The 20,710-nt window shown below is 42.1% G+C and overlaps 1 protein-coding gene across 1 annotated transcript; it reads right to left on the bottom strand.

Annotated features, from left to right (window-relative positions):
* Positions 1-12,304: 12,304 nt before the first annotated feature.
* On the bottom strand, positions 12,305-20,143 carry AGR2 (anterior gradient 2, protein disulphide isomerase family member; the record flags this gene model as incomplete). Its single annotated transcript, XM_080937472.1, has 7 exons — positions 12,305-12,382; positions 14,439-14,522; positions 16,973-17,036; positions 18,112-18,185; positions 19,514-19,566; positions 19,681-19,744; positions 20,005-20,143. 7 exons carry the CDS (start codon positions 20,141-20,143, stop codon positions 12,333-12,335), a joined length of 528 nt encoding a protein of 175 aa, XP_080793598.1. The 3' UTR covers positions 12,305-12,332.
* Between the last annotated feature and the right edge of the window lie 567 nt (positions 20,144-20,710).

The following is a 20,710-nucleotide window of genomic DNA, read 5'->3' as shown; positions in this document are numbered from 1 at the left end:
AGCCCTGTTACTTATAAATAATCTGCTGGTCCTCAAGTGCTTTGTTGAACATTTTTATTGGTTAATGTTATCTGTATGACGAGAAAAGTATTTTTATTTATTTGAAGAAGCCATTCATATTTATATGGAAAGAGTATACACATTTTTTTCTGTTAGTGACAGTTAATTTCTTGTCTTGGTTCTGAGTAGCATGTGAAACATTATTGGTGATTGGAAGTTGATGCTAAGAGGTTTGTAAATGGTCAGTGCACAGAGGAGTGAGTGCACCTTAGGACATTTTGCTGTTCTGACTCTTCTCTTATTCTGCTTCTGGCAAGTCTTGTACAGAAGTAGAGCCATGCTATTTCTAGGGTGTCATGCCGAACACCAAGGCCACCTGGGCAGAACTGCTTATGCTATAAAATGAGAGAAGTGACTCATGAAAGGAGAGGGTGGATTCTGTTTTCTTTCCTGTATTTTTTCTGTTTATTCAGCTGCAGATGAAAATACCCTACGAGGTTCTGGAATCCTAGCATAATCATCTTGGTACAAATGACTGCAAATGGAAATCTGCATAGAGAACCCACCTATAACATGGCTTTTGGTCTAATTACAATCGTTTTATTGGAGTCAAGACATGCAAAAGTCAGGATCTGGGGGCTTGGAGAAATGGTTTAACTATTAACAAGTCACTCTGCTTTTGAGAAGGACGTGAGTTCCTTTCCCAGCACACACATTGGTGGCTCACCAAGGTCTGTAACTCCAGTAGCTGCAGGAGATCTTACACCTCTCTCTGCGCACTTATGCATCCCCCCCGTCCCCCCCCCTCTCACACACACACACACACAAAGTAAATTTGGTTTTTGGTTTTGTTTTTTAAATTAGGATCTGGCCCTGGGGAGTATTTTTGTTTGATTTGGTTTCTATCTTTTGAGACAGGCCTTCCTATGTATGCCAGACTTATTTTGACCTCTTTATGGCCCAGTGTAGCTTTAGACCTGTTGCTGGAATTTTCAACCTCAATATAAAACATACACAATCCAGTTATTATAATAAGCTATATGCCTAGATTGGGCAGATCTAACACTATACTAACTTATTCCAAGGTATAAGAAAGACCGTTTTCTACTTGCAGTTTCTCCTGGCCATGAGGTTCTGCTCTCCCATCTCTTCCTCCTCTTCCACCTCTCTCCTCCCTCGCCTTCCTCTTTACTTGTTTTCCTCCCTAAGACCTCATGTCCCACCTCTTCCCCCCCACTGCCCAATCACCGGCTCTAGCCTTTATTAACCAGTTAAAAATGGGGAGAAGGTTTACATGAGATCAACTGGGTCCATGATGCATTGCACATCGGCCATAACCCCTTTTGAGGAAGCAGAATTTACATCAGAATATGAACAGCATCATGGCAACCCACAGTATTTCCCCATTTTTGTCCAATCAAAAGGCTCTTTTTCTCAGATATAAATTGAGCATAACTATAACAATTATGCAAATTATAGTATATGATATATACCTAACATCCAGTCCATCATATTTGTCAATTTAGATAAAGCACTATTATCTATCCTAACTTAAGGAGTTCACAATTCTGTGCCTGAATTATGTTGATTTTAACTTGTATTACCATCTGAAATCCATCCTTTCAAATTTGGAACTTTTAAAATGCTAAACAACTTAAGTTTAGTTATGAGACCAAAACTAGTCTTCAACCCCATCAGATCTGAGAAGGTATTAAATATTACCTAATATGTAGAAAGTACAAAGTCCTAGTTTCCAAAATTATACAATTTGTAGAGACAGCTGGCTTCCTGAACAGTCCCTACATTTCCTCTAACATTGGAGCATCTGTCTTCAGCTTTCTGGCCCAGAGCCATCTCTCAGACCTTAAATGAAGCAGGAATTATGAAAGACTAGCATAACCTGTCTTGGCAGAGGTTAGCAGTCGACTATCCCACCTCTGTTTGTCCTTTTTTGAATAGGTTTTTGTTTGTTTGTTTTTTTGTTTTGTCTGTAGATGAATTAAGGCAATTCTTTCTCTGGCTACCTTGCCTGGATTGAAGCACCTTCACCTGGAGATAATGATGCTCAATGTCTTCCTTGGAGAGGAATGGTGGTACTGTCAGGAGCCTCATAGTCAAATGACCTTTAATGAAATAACATTAGACGTCTTATTCTGTGGATCTCTGACACTTTTAAAAACTATATATGATATATATGTGTATACACACATAACCTAATTGTCAAACATTGGTTATTCTTAGGTAGTCACTATTTAATATTAAAAACACCTATTGTAATTAACTAAACTGGAATCCTGTATGACCATGAGTTTCACTATCTCACTATTAACTTAGAGTACTTAATCATCTTTAATAGTTTGTAATAGTTATTAAAAGGACTGGGTCTAAGCCTTGTATTCTTAAATGAGTTGCATAGGCCAGTGCCTTTCTAAGACTAAACAAAAATAATTTTAAATTTTGTATTAATATACAAAGATTTATACCAATGAAAACCTTGAATTTGTATTAATATATGCATTCTGTGCCAGTGTAAGGGAATATAACTTCAATTTTGCATCAAATATAAAAATTTCTATCAATGTAAGATTATACAGTACTTTTTTTTGGGGGGGGGAGGAAAGGGTTTATTCAGCTTACACTTCCACATTGCTGTTCATCACCAAAGGAAGTCAGGACTGGAACTCAAGCAGGAGAGGAAGCAGGAGCTGATGCAGAGGCCATGGAGGGATGTTACTTACTGGCTTGCTTCCCCTGGCTTGCTCAGCCTGCTTCCTTGTAGAACCCAGGACCACCAGCCCTGGAATGGCACCACCACAATGGGTCCTTCCACCCTTGATCACTAACTGGGAAAATGCCTTACAGCTCAATCTTATGGAGGCATTTCCTTAAGAGAGGCTCCTTTCTCTGTGATAACTCCAGCTTGTGTCAAGTTGACATGAAAAACCAGTCAGTACACAAACTCACAACAAAACTCTATCTATTATAAACTGAACATACTATGTAAACAGTTTAAATCTTGCAGACCATGAAGAGCCCATGTCAGCATTCTTATGTAGATAGACGTGTGTGACTATGACATTGTAATGAGCATTTATTGAAGATTTTCTGCCTGCCAGACACTCCATGTTATTAATGAGTGAATTAACGAATCAATCCTAGAAATCCAGTGTACATTCATGGTTAGAGGAACTCAACAGAATTTTAAAAATTAGACTGAAATCCAATAATACTGCCTTAATTTGGGCTTAAAGTTTCTTTTTCTTTTTTTTTTTTAAATTATACATTTTTGTCAGTACTGTTTTTTCAGACATTAAAATAAGTTTTACATAAAACCATGTGAATATATTTTTTTAGTCAGTACTTGATTTTTTTCAAGGGCTTGACAGTATGCATTGAAAACCTAATAGTTACAATAAGCGTAAAGTACATGCAAAACAAAACGCAACATGGAAATAGTCAAAGTCTTCTTGTTTTATAAATATATGTATATTTTTTGTTTTCTTTATTTCTTGGACTTCATACAGTCTGTGAGTTGTTTCTGGGGGAGTGCAAGCCTCTGGGGTTAGCATCCCACTATCAGTGACTGCATATTATGTCTGTTCTTTTGTGACTGGGTTATCTCACTCCGGATGATCTTCTCTAGATGCAGCCATTTTCTTAAGAATTTGGTTAAGTCATTGTTTCTGGTGGCTGAGTAGTATTCCATTGTGTATATGTACCACAATTTTTGTATCCATTCATCTTCTGAAGGACATCTGGGTTCCTTCCAGCTTCTGGCTATTATAAATAGAGCCGCTATGAACATTGTGGTGCATATATCTTTGTTGTTATACAGTACTTTTTAAAGAATAAATTTAGTAATCCATTCCCACATACCTAATTTCTTATTACTATATCCCTTTTTTTTTCTTTCAATCCTTTTCTCTTTGCCTAAGAAAGAAAGGATAAAGAGGAAAGGAAAGATAAGAAATTCCCAAGTCTGAGCTCTCTATTTAGTTTCATCCTTGTCTAAAATTAAAACCATTTCCAAATTATTTCTTAAAATGACAACCTATCTATAATTATAAAATAACCATAACCAGACATTTAGACCCAAAGAATAGGGATGATGAGGCTCCATGGCTGCTTCTTGCTGAATATGGGCAATGAGTTTGTGTGTGTGTGTGTGTGTGTGTGTGTGTGTGTGTGTGTGTTCGCCCATGGGTAATTTTAAAGAGTGGAGAAAGGTAGAAAACTGGAAAAATCAGACTTAAGACTTCATATTGCTTATCCCGTCTATGCTTAGAAGGTTAGAAGGCTCAGGGCTTGACTAAAGTTCTGACTGGATTTGTCTGAAAGACTGGATGAACTGAGGTCACTGGGAACCTCCAGCTATTCCTGGAGCTGTTCTTTAAGCTAGTCTCTGGAAAGAGCATCGGCAGGCAGGGGATTTGAACAGTGGATCATTTCAGTGTCCCAGAGCACGAGTCTTGTCAGAGCTGCATCTTGGTGTTCCATTCTGCAATATGAATCTTACAGCCAATTTTTTAGCGCTGCTATTGACATGGATCGTTTGAGGTGCACAGGTCAGCTAAGGATGGATTTGTGCCCCTTGTTTGAACAGGTGGAAGACAACTGTCTATTTTATGAGTTCATTTGATCAATAACCAATTGTAATGAATCTTCATTCATGCCATGTGAAGTATGGCATGGTAGATCTTAAGAATTTTGTAACCAACAAGATTTATTGTCTAATTTTAGCTGAAGTTTTGGCTAGAGACATTTTTATGTCTAAGCCAGTTACTGGCCTTTTCTCATGAAGAGGAATGAGCAAATCATGGCACCTGCCCTGCTTGATCTTATTGTTTTCTGTATATAGCCAAGATCATTGTGTGTGTGTGTGTGTGTGTGTGTGTGTGTGTGTGTGTGTGTGTCTTCCCCTACCATACCTGTTCCATATCACTTTGGAAAGGGTCCAAAGCCTTTTCTCCTTTCCTGTTAACACAGATACAGAGTCTCTCTCCAAAAATAGCATGCAACTGGTCCATCAACCAGAAATCATCAAAAGTACAGATTGATTCCATTCAGCAGCTTCCTTTTTTCTTTGGGCTCTATTTTAACCTCTCTCATAAAGGATTTGTAATACCTTAATCACCAAACATATAACCATCTGCATTTTGGTAATTAAGACAATTTAAAACAATTGGAGTGTCATGTGCCAGGCTAAGCAATCCAAGAATTCCTGTGGAGCCCACATTCAAAGAAACCAGTTGCTTACAAAACACTGATTTCCTAAAATTTATCAATTTCTCCAGTGCTATATTTAGAAATGCTTTCAATGGCTTGCTTTCTTTTTTTATTAAGATTCTACCAAACAAGCGAGGTCTAACATCAGTTGTATATCTAATGCATTCAGCTAATCCATTATCTATTGATGCTGACCATGCCTTCAGTGGTCTGATTACTTTTTTTCATTCAGCATTCTCATTTTCAAAAGCCAAAGACTCGATTAGTGCCTTTCTTGCTAATGGATCTGATATACTCATTTCTACAGAGGAAGTCAACCTTTGCAAAAAGTCAGGGAATGTTTCTTTTGGACCTTGCATGACTTGAAAAGATAGTCCAAGTTTTGTCCATGCTTCTGCAACTTTGTCCCAGGCATTTAAGCCTGCCAAACAACATAGTTATTTATCATATTTAATCTGAACCTCTACCTAGCAAAATGGCCTTCACAAAGCAGCTGATCTTTAGAAATATTGATACCTAAGGCTTTATTTTGTCCTTTAATTTATTTATATCTCCTTCACCTCTTCTCTCCACCATGATAACCATTGTAAACGTGACCCAGGTTCTAGTATTGCTTTTGCCATACCCTCCCAGTCTTGGGAGATCATTCTCTTTTTTTGTAGCCTAAGAAGTCAGGATTTGTTTTATTAATGGTAAATGCAATCCAAAATTAGTGACACTTTCCTTAAATTTTCTCAGTTCTAACACATCCATGAGTTGCCATTTGAATTCCTGATAGTTCTGTGGATGATCCTCATCTGTTGGTCTTTGTTGTAAACTAACCTAATGTTTGTTGTATACAGACCTAAGGTAATTCTCCTACTCATGTGCTCACACACCCCATGGTGAATCATTAGGACTATGAAATTGCTGGATGGTGTAAGTGAACATAAATAAATGATGTGCCAGGTAGGGTGCATATTTTCAGGAGCTGGGGCTTCTCTGTCAGATGAATCTGGCTTTCTTTTTGCCTAGGGTCTGAAGGTAGTGACTATCCTTCTATGATGCTGGGATCCCTGTTTGTTTCTGATTGCAGACACACATCTGCTGTACTGGCTGATTCTGTGTCAACTTGACACAAGCTGGAGTTATCACAGAGAAAGGAGCCTCCGTTGAGGAAATGCCTCCATGAGATCCAGCTCTAAGGCATTTTCTTAACTAATGATCAAGGGGGAGGGCCCAGCCCATTGTGGGTGGTGCCATCCCTGGGCTGGTAGACCTGGGTTCTATAAGAAAACAGACTGAGCAAGCCAAGGGAAGCAAACCAGTAAGTAACATCCCTTATGGCCTTGCATCAGCTCCTGCTTCCTGACCTGCTTGAGTTCCAGTCCTGACTTCCTTTGGTGATAAACAGCAGTATGGAAGTGTAAGCTGAATAAACCCTTTCCTCCCCAACTTGCTTGGTCACGATGTTTGTGCAGGAATGGAAACCCTGACTAAGACATCTGCTGTTTTATGGTGTCTTCTTCGTATGGTTCAGCCATGAGCCCACAAAGCTCTGGCAAGTCCTGACTGCAAGGTTGGTACTTCCCATGTGGACAAAATTCTGTCACAGTGTATGGTGCCTAGGGTAGAGGAGTGGGGAATCTCAAGCTACAGCAAACCCTCGGTCCCTTCCATCCGAACCTTGTAACTCCTTCTAAAAGGAACTCACTACTTAAGCAGTTCTCCGGTCCCCTGTTTACATCTTCCATTTAGAGGAATGTTCTTAGAACATTTGCTCAGTCAGCCTTGATGTTAAATGTGAAATTTTAGCTTGGGAAAATACAGCTAGTGCAAAGGAGCAAGGCTTGGCTGTAATCTTTCACATCTGAGCTCACTGCGGGTGAAGTTCATCTCTGTGGGCCACAGAGTGTTTGCTGTGAAAACCAGTTCTGCATGCTCAACCTGGAAAATACACTGCCAGATGGAATCTTCCAGAGAGGGAGAGGAAACCTGGCATTTCCTTCTTAGCTTCTTTGAGCCAAACCCTCCTATGTTTCTAAATATTTGTTTAACCCTGCCTAAGTTTATTCATCCCCTTATAAATACATTGAATATACACAAATGTTTTACTTGTTAGCTGAGAAAGTACTGACATGGGAGCTCATTTCTACAGAGTAGATTATACGAAAAGGTACATTGTAGTTGTACAAGCAAACCTGCTCTTGTGGGAATGGTTTTGCATTATTGGCTATGACAGAGACATTGAAGACCAACTTCACTAGTCTTCTGTTCAGTAAGGGCTGTTGTGCAGTCCGTGTTTGAGGAGAGACAGCAAAAGGACATGAGTAGCCCCATTGCCATTTTTCTTTTAATTTTTAAAGTTAATTTTAAAACTACACGTATGTGTATGTGGGTTATGTATATGTCACTGCAGAGCCCATGGAGGCCAGAAGAGGGAGATAGATTCCCTAGAGCTGGATTACAGACATTTCTGATGTGGGTACCGGAAGCCAAACTTGGATCCTTTTCAAGAGCAGCAAGTTTCCAGCCTTGCGTTACAGTTTTTCTTGAATGTCCTGTTATACTCGAGTCCAGCTGTCCTTAAGCCATTGCTTTGAGCCAGTTGAAAAGGGCTAAGCCAGATTCCCCTGCTGTGTTTCCAGCCTCTTCTCCCTACGCTCCTTAGGAAACCTAGCTTGGAACTTCATTCTCCAGTGAATCCCGAGGGAGTAAAATATGTGTCACAGCATGGACTTTGCCATGTGTGTCAGGTTGAAGTTGCTTTTGCTTTTGCTTACTTTCAGTGCCTCATTCTTTTCAAAGAGGTGAGGTCATGACTTGGCAAGGGGCCTTCGGCAAGGGCCACTTGATCACAGCTTCTTAAATTGAAAGGATAGAGTCCTGGTCTTGTGTAGAACTTTTCCATTCTCCCTGTCTGCCATTCTCAGCATAGATAATGCGAAGACCTCAGTAGCTACAAAAGAGTACCTGACACAAGGGGAAAACAAAAACACAGACCCAAATCAAAATGATTGTTTGAGCAAACTATGTTAACTTATGGCTGGTCTATTTACCTACATTCTTTGTTCTTTGTTCTTCTTCTTCTTCTTCTTCTTCTTTTTTTTTTTTTTTGAAACTAGGTTTTTCTATGTGTTCCTGTCTTCCTCAGAACTCACTGAGTAGACCAGGCTGGCCTCCTCCTCACAAAGATCTGCTTACTTCCCATGTACTGGGATTAAAGTTATGCTACCCCTGACCAATTAGTTAAAGCTAGTTTTTATGCCCATCTCAGCTATGGGGTCTAAAATAAAACTGGAAAAATTTTTGTGGCAGTTGGGTGTGATGGTGCATGCCTTTAATACTAGCACGTGGGAAGCAGAAGATGGCGAATCTCTTGGGGCCAGCCTGGTCTACAAAACAAGTTTCAGGACAGCCAAGACTACACAGAGAAATACTTTCTTGAAAAAACAACCAAACCAAACTATATATCTCTATTTTATATCTATCTATCTATCTATCTATCTATCTATCTATCTATCTATCAAGTGGCATATATATATATATATATATATATATATATATATATTCATGACATTAAGTACATATATATTTCCCAAGTATTAACATCTGTCTTATTTTCTTACTGATGTGAAGAGACACCAGGACCAAGCTAATGTAACAAAAAACATTTAATGGGGACTCACTCGCAGTTTTAGAGGGTGAATCCTGAGTATCATGGTGGAGTGCAAGGCACCAGGCAGGCAGGAATAAAGCCATGGGTGAGTGCTCACATCTTATCCAAGAGCTGGAGACCAAAAGAGACTTGGCCTGGCATGGGCTTCAGAAACCTCAAAGCCCATTCCCAGTGATACACCCCTTCCAATGAGGCCATGCCTCCTAACGCTAAAGAGGTTCTTCAGCTAGAGACCAAGCCTTCCAACATACTTGCCTCTGGGGCCATTGTTGTTCAAGTCATCACACTGGCGATTCATTTCCACACCATGTTTTCTTTGCAAACTTGAGATGCCACATCCATTGATCAGTAAATTCTCCCCAATTCTTTGCTCATTCTCCAGGTCCTAATGACCAGATTTGCTTTCTCCATGAGGCCCTAGGTACCTAGGTACAATTTTGGGAGAATTTGTCTTTTATGGCTATCCTGCTTTCCTTAGCTTATATGGTGTCTTCATGCTTCAGTCACATGGTAACACAGGCCAAGGTTTCTTTCTTCTTGATCATTGAACGGGGCCCCATTGTATGTATGAGCTGTGCTTTGTTTATCCCTTTGTCCACTGATGCTCACTTGGGTTGCTTTTCATCATTACCTGTTGTGAATCGTGCTGTGAAGATGGGCAGAGAACAATCTGTGCCCTGCCTCAGTTCTTTCGAGCATACACAGATGTGGATTGCAAGGTTGGGTTATTACTACATGCTTAGTATTTTGAGCCCCACTGTCCTGTATCATTTTGTATTCCCATGGCTACTGACATTTTCTTCAGCTTTTAGACATAATATTCCTCACACTTGGCTCCAGTCTTGGGGTGATCTGAACTGTTCTGTAAATGAAATAGTCTAGATACTTGAAATTTAAGCACAGATGGGAGATTATGAATGTCAGGAGCTGGATTTGGCAGAAAGAGAGGGAGTTGCTAATGTTTCCATGAGTATAGGACAAGTACTTTCAGGGTGGAATCTGAAGCTCTTTTAGGACGTGTGTGTGCATATGTCCTGTAGCTACAAATATAAGATAGCAAGTCTTCCGCTCTTCTGGTTTTCCATACTCACTACTGTTGCAGTAAAAGTTAAAATGAGAACCTTTTATCCTGTGTTAGTGCCAGCACCCTTAGGGCCACATGGCACTGTGGGGGATCTTCATCTCAGCAGTTCCTCACTGCACTGGGTACTTTCAGACCCAGGCAGACCTCTCCTACCTGTCTGCCTTCCATCTGGGAACTTAGCTCATATTTGCCACAGCCTGGTAAAATCATGATTTAATAATCAATAATTTATCAAACATATTTATATGTTAAATTCCCAGTCCACAATACATCCACACAATAAGCTTACAACCATTTGACAAAGATGTAAACCGCCCACCTAGATAAGACAAATTGACCCATAGAAACCTTTAGAAATAATCGTATCTATCTATTGTCAATTAAGACCACCTGGGTCTAGAACCTCTCTTTTGGCTCTATCTTGATTCTTCTTCTTCTCATTCTCTCCCGCCTTACCAAAACTTTGTCCCTGCCCCACTCTCTACTGTCCAATCATGTATCACCTTGACCTAACTAGTGACAGCCCTTACCTGCATATATACATCAACCTACACATTACTTTTAAAAAATTTCAAAGATTTATTTATTTTTGCTTTATTTGTATGAGTGTTTTGTCTGCATGTATAGGGTAACACATGCACATGGTGTTTCCTGTATATAGGTATACTGTGTGTATGCTCAGTGCTCATGAAGTTCAAAATATTGTGAGATCCCTTGAACTGGAGTTAGTCTGTTGGGAGCCACCTTGTGGGTACTGGGAACTGAACCTGGGTCTTCTGCAAGAGGTGTAAGTGCTCTTAATCTCTGAATCATTTCTCCAGCCCCAATGCTGTGTGTGTGTGTGTGTGTGTGTGTGTGTGTATGTGTGTTACATATCTCTATATATGTATGCCATGGTTCACATGTGGCAGTCTGAGGACAACTTGTAGAGGATTATTTTCTCCTTCTCCCACGTGGATTCTAGGGATTGAATCAAATCCTCAGACTTAGCAGCACACACTTTTACCTGCAGAATCATCTTACCTGCCTGTCTGAAGCTTCCTGTAGGAAATGGTTTCTCTTTTTCAGCACATGTAATTTTCCTGTGAGAGGCGAACTGAGGCCCATGTGATACTCTAGCTTAGGCTTTGTGTCACCTGGCCACCCACATGTGCTCATTCTGACTTGTCAGAGTCATCCATGTGAGAGGTAGAAAAGCATCCTGAGAAAAATCTATGGTGTCAAAACTTCCGTTCAGTAAAGGAGATATCCAGTTAAGTTACCCACCCAAGGTCATCGAGGGCCAGCAGAGGTGGGTGGTAGAAAGTCCGCCTGCTGATGACGTGGGATTTAATGTGGATAGGCAGGATAAAGTTAAAGCAAGCACAGCTGCTTCACTGCCACATGCTATGCCTTTGTCACTTTTCCAGACAGCAGTGACCTCTAAGCTCTGCCTCACCCACAGGCTCTTGCTGCCCTTTGCTCTCCTCTCAGTCACGTGTAGGTAAAGCAGTCTCCCTGAGCCCACTCTAAGCCTAGTTTCTGGCTCCTGAGATTTGTATCTGGACAGAGGCACTTCCTGGTTTCTTTAAGGTGTCCTGAGAGGTGCAGGTGATCTTTAGATGACTGTTTGAAAGAGTCTTCTGGGGACAGCCACTTGAGGTGCCCTGAGATCACTAAGTGGGACAGAAATCTGCATACAGTGCAATTACTAATTATCTACCTAGGAGTTTATACCTAGTATGGGAATGGCTCTTTCTGCATGAGATTCTGGTGTGTGTGTGTAGGAGGAGGCACTTCCTGTATCATAGTTTACACTAAAGCCTAATCTATTTAACACTTCTACAGGGTAAGCTCATGCCTGTGTCAGCAAGGCACTATAGTATGTCAGGATGACAGAAACAACCTTGACACCTTCTGTCACTGTAGATTGGATTACGTTTGTCTTGCTTCTCAATGAGCATTATGTGTGTGTCCAGTGTTACTGTTTGGTGAGCAAATCAGAACCAAATAGCCCTTTCTTCCCCCTTTCCTTCTTTTTTAATAATAATAATAATAATAAAAACCTTCACTTTTGAGACAGTATCTCACTCTGTAGCTGAAGCTGGCCTCCAGTTCAGGTCAGTGACGGCAGCCATGGGCTGCCATGCTAGGCTGGTTCAAAAAGCTTTTCTATGAAGAACCAATAAAACAACACTCTTCTGCTGGAGTTCTCCCAAGACTTTATTTTCTAGAAAATCATGCGTCACTGTAGTAGATAATAATATTCTTTCCCCACATGTGGGTGTTTAAAAAATACATCTGTTGTAACATTAAACTGTAGTGGAATTTGTAAGTCCACAGTGCTTCTGCCTTCCCGTCTTCTGACGCAGTGCACAGTTGGCTCTACAGCTCTGTCTTCAGCAACTTGAGAGCTTTCTTCATGTTGTCAAGCACTGATGGATGAAAAGTTAGGACAGTCACGTTACCCTCAGACATGGCATTACGGTTTGAATGAGAATGTCCCCCCTAACCTCAGATATTTGCACGTGTGGTCCCTAGTTAGCAGAACTATTCAGGAAGGGGTAGGAGGTGTGGCCTTGTTGGACGCCGGCAGGTAGCTTTGAGGTTTCCAAGGCCAGCCCAGCCCAGCCTCTCTCCTGCTTCCTGCTTATATATCAATGCAGCTCTTAGCAATTGCTCCAGCACTGTGGCTGCCTGTCTGCCCGCTGCTGCGCTTCCACCATGATGGTCAGGAACTCATCCTCTGAACCTGTAAACAAGCTGCTAATAAACTATAAGAAGTTGCCTTGGTCATGGTGTCTCTTTGTAGCAATAGAATGTTAACTAAGACAGACACCAGTGATGTGTTAGACCTAACATTTAGGGACTGGATGTATTGTTTGACAGAGTACCCTATAGTCTTACGGTGAATAGCTGGTAGTCTTATTATTTCATGGTAGAAGTAAGTAAAATGGAGTTTGTTGGCAACCGAGTTCTCAGTTCTTCTTTAGCAGTTTCTCCTCCAGTTTCTTCTTCCCAAAGAACTTGCACACCCTCTGTCAGCCTCAAGTTATTGTAGCTAATGTAGAAGCAAATTTAATTTTAGCTTCTAATTTAATGAATTTGCTTATTTAGTAGGACAGAGGCTCACCGTGTACTTCTGGCTGGTCTGGAACTTGCTGTGTAGACTGGAATGACCTTGAACTCACAGAGATCTAACTTTTGGTTGCTGGCATTAAATGTGGGGGACTACCTCACCCAGCTCAGAAGCAACTTTTAAATCATGTTCACAAGGAATATTGTCATGTGCGTTGAGTTGCCACTTACTCTAGAAGGGGGTGGAGTATGAACGAATCCTGTCCACTGTGTGTTTTAGACAGATGAACTTCCTCATCCCTACAAAAAACGATTTGTCTTTGTTTCATAACAGTGGGTCAGGCTCAGAGAGGCTGAGATTTTATCGAAAACCACACAGCTGACAAGTAATGAAAACGACTGCTCCAGAGCCCAGACTTCTAGATTATTATGATCAGCAGCAGCAACTGGTGATACAGAAAGGGACTTTTGGGGGGAGGCAGAAGAAGCTGCTTATGCACTTCTACAAGCAACTATTAAGTCTGGAAGGCTTGGTGGTTTCACCTATATAGAAGACCAGCCCTTAATGAGTTCCATCTTGTAAAGATACCCTGACTCTCTCAGAGACCCATGCTTGGCACATGCTGCCCTTTGTCCTGGACGTGCTTCCCGGAGACATTGCATGGGGGCTTTCCTGTTCACCAGCTCCAGGCTTTCCTTCCCAGTGTAATTACTAAGTCAGCGCAGCCCAATACAAAGGTTCTGTGGCCATGACCGTATCTCGAGTGTGCACACCGAGTAATGTGGTTGCTGTGACTCCAAAACCAAGGTAGCATATGGGTAATGGCTAAGGTCAGATAGGGAGGTTCTAGGGGACACCAAAATAATCTGGGACTGGTCCTAGGACAAAATCCAGTTTCTTTCAAGAAGAACTAATCACGTGCAAATGTGTACCCTCCCACTGGTCTCATCTGCCTTAAATCGGTCTCTTTCGGACTCCCTGTCTCTCCCCCTCCCTCTTTGGCCACTGAGAAAATGAGGAGTTAACAACTCTCCACATCATTTGCCTGTGTCCTTAAATGGACCGGGAATTTAAGCACAGCAAAACGGACTAAATTATTTCCCTTTTCATTATATTGGGGAGACATTTGGAGCAAGCCTGCCGTAGTTCTGTGGCAGAAGGGTTTGTGTGCTGAGGTGCAGGGAGAAAACTGGAGGGGCAGGTGACAGATACCTTAACTGGACCTCAGTCTTCATGGAGATGTTTACAAAGTGGGTCGCGGAGCAAAGCATGCGATTTGCCCACGGGCAAAACGTTAGTCTGGGTCAAACGGATTCTCTGGCAGCCCTGGGCAGAGATCTTGCCCAACCTCTTGTCGGGGCCTCTCCCTCATCCCTACAGCAATAGACTTCTCAGCTGGAGGTAACACTTACACAGAGCTGTGTCCGAAGGTTCATAAGCGTAGAGACGGTTTGAGTATCTTCCAGTGATGTCTGCCCTCACCGTCAGGGACGGGTCTGCAAAGATCAAGTACAATGATGAAACGCTTGCTTCCAGGGAGCTTATATTGTGTGTGTTGAAGCCACAAACGCCACGCTCTGTGAAAGAAGCAGCTTCGGGCCGGTGTGGAGCTCCGGTAGTCCGTGCTGCTACCCCACCCCCAGGAGGGAGTTACTCCCACCCCCCACCCCCAGCAGTCTAGGGCAGTGTAGGGAACAGTCAACCGTGATGTTTGTGGAACCCTGGCATATATCTAAAATGCTCTGAAAATAGGACAGCGCCTATTTTGTGAAAATATTAGTCTCTTTACTTCAGACTTACTGTGAGATTTTAAAGTGATTCCATTGCCCCTGGTATAGAACAGCCATGTTTCATGCTGGTGTTTGGTTATAATGTCTCCTCCACTAAGGTGTTTGAAAAGTGAAGGATGGAATAAAGCACGTGATTCGCCAAGGGGTGAGCAGGGGAGGGGCAAAATGTTAGCCGGGCTCTGGCTGATTCTCTGTCTTTTTGGTTCTTTTGTTTTTTAAAGTTGTTTATTTTTGTTATTATTTTTGTTTGCTTATTTGTTTTGGATCAAGTCTCAATCTTTAGCCCAGGATAGCAGGAATCTCACTGTATACCTCAGGCTGGCCCTGAATTCATTACAGTTTTCCTGCCTCGGCCTGCTGAGTGCTGGAATTTTAGAACCAAGCCACCATGCCCAGTTTGGAAATCAAACCCAGGGCTTTGGGCATGCTGCCTGGGCACTCTGCCAACCAAACTGTATCCCTGGTCCTCTTTCTTTAATTAAACCAATTAATGCAAGCCCTGAGGCACAGCAGGGTCAGATAACTGCAGACATACGGTACATCCCATTTTTACTTTTAAAATATTTTATGGTTGATCACCTGTACTTTAAAAATAATAGAGATAAAACAAATCTACCTATCAGGTTGGGCATGGCAGTGTGTATTCGGGGAATCTTAATGCTTGGAACCTGGAGGGAGGAGGATCAGGAGTTCAAGGTTCTTCTTGGCCACATATTGAGTTTAAGGCTAGCCTGGACTACATGAACTTTGTCTCAAAAAGCAAAAGACAGCAAACAACAAAGCCTCCAAACAAACAAACAAATCCGTTCTATCTTGTTGTTATGTAAGTTGAAGTTATGTAATTAATGAGGAAAAGAGTGCACTTTAGAGGTGTCGCTCATCCAGAAGAACAGTAAGGGGTAGATAGAAATATTATATATATGTATATATATGTTACATATGTATCTATATAATATATCTTACAATAGAGGTATATGTACAGGGAGAAGGATAATGAGACACTTTGTCTTAAAAGGAGTGACTGAGGTCTGAGGTGGAGATTTATGGTAGAGCATCTGCCAAGCACGCACAATCTGGATTCTCTAAACTTACGGGAAGGGTGGTGGCTGGGGCCAGAAATGAATGTCCTGAAGTGGGGAAGTGACATGTGAGAAAGGCTGGATGTTTGCAGCCTGTCACATCCTGGAGGGAGCATTTTCGTTGCTTCAGAATGTTAGAGCAGGGCAAACATTACCAGATGCAGATGTTCATTTGTTCAACAGAGGCTCAGTGATGTTACCTCCACAGTCTTCCTATTAGATCAACGCAAAGCCTTTATACACCTGCTGATGCACTCAGACTTCCTGAAGGCTCTTGAAAACCGTGGCTTCCTGCATCCCACCCCTAGAGAATCTGGAGCCTCTGGTGTGAGGTGCAGCCAGGGCAGCTGGTTTTCAGCCAGCTTGTACGGAGGACCAGTGAGCTTCGCAACTTAGTGCCTCAGGGTCTGTACTAAGGCTGCAGGCAACAAGGGATGAATCTGCTCAGAAGCTTCCAGGAGCATTTTAAGGAAAGTCCCACACAGGGAGTGGCTAGATGACCTCAGCTTACCCTCCGTGCTGGACTCCTCTGCAAACGAGGGCTCTAGCTCAGTCCTTGTTTTTCCTGACATTGGCTTCTCTGCCTTTTACTTTAAATGTAAGCATTGACACATTCCCCAGGTTGCCCACTTGATGAGCTCTGGTTAAAGTCAAGCTTCACATGTTAATTAATCCACTCAACAAACACTTGCTGAGAACCTATTGAAGGCCCACAGGGGCCTGTTATGTGGGGAGAAATACATGCAGCTCTGCCTCGCCATCCCCCAGTAGCACCAACAGGCAAGGGGACCATGGCACTCCCTCTGCAGCTGTGCTTGGAGGTAAAATGAACAGAGGGGAGAAGACATTTGTGGAGAGAGTAGGTCACACTTTCTGGTGATAGTATATTGTGAGACTTAGGTAACACTAAGTCCCACCCAGGAAGTCATGCCCCTTGCTAGAGGGGCCTAACCTTGGTTACCACAAAGTGTCTGGTGAGGTTGGGGAGATGGATGGGGAGTGTGATGTAGGGAGACAGGGTGTGGCTGCAGCTGCATCGTCTTCAGTGTGTCTTATGTGACCGGGACCTCCACTTACCCACAAACACGATTCTGGGGACGTACTGTCCGTCGGGAGAAAGGTGCTTGTCGGTTGTTTCATACTGAGATTAAAACAAAACAAAACCAAAAACAGCTGTTAGTTTAATTTTTAGTTATTTTGAAACTTGCCAACACAGACACACACACACACACACACACACACACACACACACACACAGCCCCCCACGTCTATTAAATCTTCCTGGCACTAGAAAGGGCACCACAAGAAAGAAACACGGTTATTAGGAGAGGGTTGGGGGGCTGTTGAAAGAGAAAGATGGTATAGATCCAGAGAAGGAGGGTTTTAGTGGTGAGCAAGGAGACCAGTGGGGGTGGAGGCAGCAAAAACAAATGCACGCGAAAGTGCCACAGTGCATTCCATTACTTTGCGTGCTAATTTAAAAATGGAATCAGAAAAGAGGGTTCGTCTAGGACTGTACCATGGGCCTCCAGTACTGCCAGGGAATCTCTTCTGTAGAGAGTTCACGACACGGATGAGAAGTCAAGTGTCACGGAGAAGAAAGATCAGTGTGTAAAGCGGGCTGTAAGCAGAACAGCACAACTCAAGGAGGACGAATTCACGAAGCTGTGATTGAATGAGGCAGGAGACCATTTGCTACAGAGCATGCGCTAAGGCTTGGTAATGAGGAAGTGAGACAGCAGGTAGGGAAGGAAGCCAAAGGCTCATGGGTAGATAGGGACAGTCAGAGCTCTTTCTCCCAGGGGGAGAGGGGACAAGGATTAGTGAGCCAGGACGGTAGGGAGATGGGAAAAGGTGGTGATTTGCAAAACACAGAAACCAATTACTATGGCCACGCAGAGATCTTGACCACCGAGGTGATTTTTTTCAGATAAGATTATTGATTACCACATTAAACCTCTGGTGTGCCGCAGAAATTACTAACAAAGGGCTGAGGGTATGGCTCAGTGGTAGACGATCCCCTGGCATATGCCAGGTCCTGGGCTCAATACCCGCAACACAAAATTGTTCCAAAAAAGATTATTAATACAGGAAAATATGTTTTATGTCTGGACTTGGAGGAGATTCTAGGTAACACAGCACGACTTAGACACACAGAAGAAGCGAATGAGGCATTGAACCGGGAGGAGACATGAGGGATGAAGAGGAGGACTTACGACCAGGTTGAGGAGAACAAACTGCTCTGCCAGTTTCTGGATTTCTTTATTTTCAGCAAACACTTTCTTTAAAGCTGAAATATAAGAAAAAAAAATTTCTTGAACATTTATCTCAGCTTTGATTAGAACCCGTATTTTTTTCTTGTCTTTTAAGTTGAATAGTGTTTTAAATACAAGACCTACTTTTCCTCTCCAGCAAGTGATTTGTGATGTTTGCTCTGGACAGTTGAGACGTGTTGAAAACCTTCACTCCTTTCATTCACTCCCTAATGCATTTGCTCACTCACCCCTTTATTACGTTTAAACCATATTGACCGAATGGCTACTTTGCGGTAGATGTGGTTTTATACAGGAGGGAAAATCCCAGGAATTCCTAGCAAGCATGTGCAGCTTCCTGAGTTTAGGTGCTTATGTGGGCATCACAGCATCAACCAGTGCATGCTACACCTGTAACAATTTCATGTGTAGATACACACATAGCAGGAAAACAAAGCGTAGCAAAGTCTTGAAGAACTATTAGTTTGACGTGGCAGATCTCTTTTAGGAGGTGATACTGAGGTCAGGGAGTGGTTTATTGGGGGCGGGGCAGATTGTCAAGACTATTGGAGATGGGCCACTGCAGCGAGAAGGGTATGAATAATAGCCTTGGTTAATAAGGATGAGAAGCGTGAAGGCAGGCTGGGTAGAGGGAGAACACATGCTCTTGGTGGGAAAGAAAAACCACGAACTGGACAGATCAGTTCTAGCCCTGAAGGCTAAGGCTACAAATTGGGATTTTATTTTACTTGCAATGAGAAGCCACTGAGGTGCGTGAGTGACAAGATCTAATTTGTGTTGAACATCATCGGTCTGACTTCTGGGTAGAGCATTGAATTGTGTCATAGGTGATTATTTTGGTATCGTGGACAAGGAGTGGTGTTGGCTTGGACTAAAGTGGTAGCCCTGAGGCAACAGGAGCCTGGATCTGGGCAAGACAGGCTACATAATGCACAGAGAGCATTGGGAAATGAAACAGTAGGAGCCCCTTGTGTTACGATTATTAAGTGGAGACAGCAATAGGTTCATTACAACAAATGTGGGGGCCTGTATAGCCATGCATGTGGTGTGTTTGTGAAATCAGAGCTGGCTGGAAGTTATGCATTAATGGTAAATCTGATGATATTTAATAATGGATTGGATCAAAAAAGGTGGAAGAAGTTGAACACGAACTTCAGAATGTCTTACTCAAAGTATGTTAATTCAATAGATAATTCAACACATGGAAATATTCAAATTTCTTTTAAAATGTTTTAAAATATTCTTTCTTGTTCAACAGTGCTAGGTCCTAGGAATGTAAAGTTGAGTGAACCATACCATGTACTGACATAAAAGTCTATAAAAGAAATGTAGAAGGACCAATTACCTTGACTGTGTGGGCATTCGTCCAAGTGATGAATGACCATCAAGGGTCTGTTGCTGTGAGAGAGACAAGGACATTGGACTTTTAATAGAATGCCATGAACATCTGATAGTAACCACTAGATGGCGAACGAGAGACTCGAGGGAGCACCATGTAACCCTCTGCCTTACCTTGTCTTGGATTTGTATAAGGCTTCTTCGTAAGTCTGGGTCCAGATGAGCTGATCTCCCCAACCTAGAACAAGAGGACTTGGTGTATTTAAATCCATCACAGTTTCGGGCTCAAACCTGCTGCTGGACAGTAATGGTAAAGACTTGGATAATGGGTACTCATTACCAAAGACCAAAAGCCCCCAGAGAGAAATTGATTATAAACTGCTAAATCTGGGGGGGGGGTATCCCTAAATATCTTCATTGTACACACTTGACACCAAAAGTCAGGGAGTCTTTATGAATTAAGTTACAATTGGGAGCCAACAAAAGGTCGACTTCTACCTCTGGACAGGGTCTGGGGTAGTTTGGGCCGAGAGTCCTTTGGGTCCTTTTTGGCTCCAGGTTTGACTGTGGTGTCTTTGGCCAGAGCACCAGAGATGGCCACAAGAAGCAGGATTGCAGACACTGAAAATTTCTCCATGGCAAATCTACACGGGAAATAAACAGGAGAGAACAAACATTACAGAGGGTATCCCAGCTGTGGAAAGCAGGCGGCACTGAGATCAGACACCAAGCACGAGTGGAAAGTCACCTTCTCCAGGATGCAGAAAACCCTGGAGATATTTATTATGGGTATCTATCCATTCATGGTCTATGCCACCATTGTCTAATGCTTTTATCTATCAGTGGATATATAATATTGGTTGTATCTTATCTTGCAATAGAATTGATACATTCACTTTAAGAAAACACACAACTAGTTAAATGTCTATGTTTCTGTTAGGAAATGCACATTTAAAAGTTGTAGCAAAAGAGCATAATATTTGAAGGTAATTTGGGGGTACCTCTTATTCTTCCCTTCCAGTGTCTCACTATGTAAATGAAGACTCTAAAGTTCAAAGAGATGGGAAGGTTTGGGGAACAGGCTGAGAGCTAAGACTTCTGAGTGTTAACTCCCACTGCCTTTCCTGACACAGTTATCCTAAACATACAAATCCTTTTTCTAGACTTATTTATCTATTTTATGTATATGAGTTCACTGTCAACT

Source organism: Micromys minutus (assembly GCF_963924665.1).
Source record: "Micromys minutus genome assembly, chromosome: 1".
In the NCBI taxonomy this organism is placed as follows: Eukaryota; Metazoa; Chordata; class Mammalia; order Rodentia; family Muridae; genus Micromys; species Micromys minutus.
The sequence above is the reverse complement of the archived record's forward strand: the minus strand, read 5'-3'. Positions and strand labels throughout refer to the sequence as shown.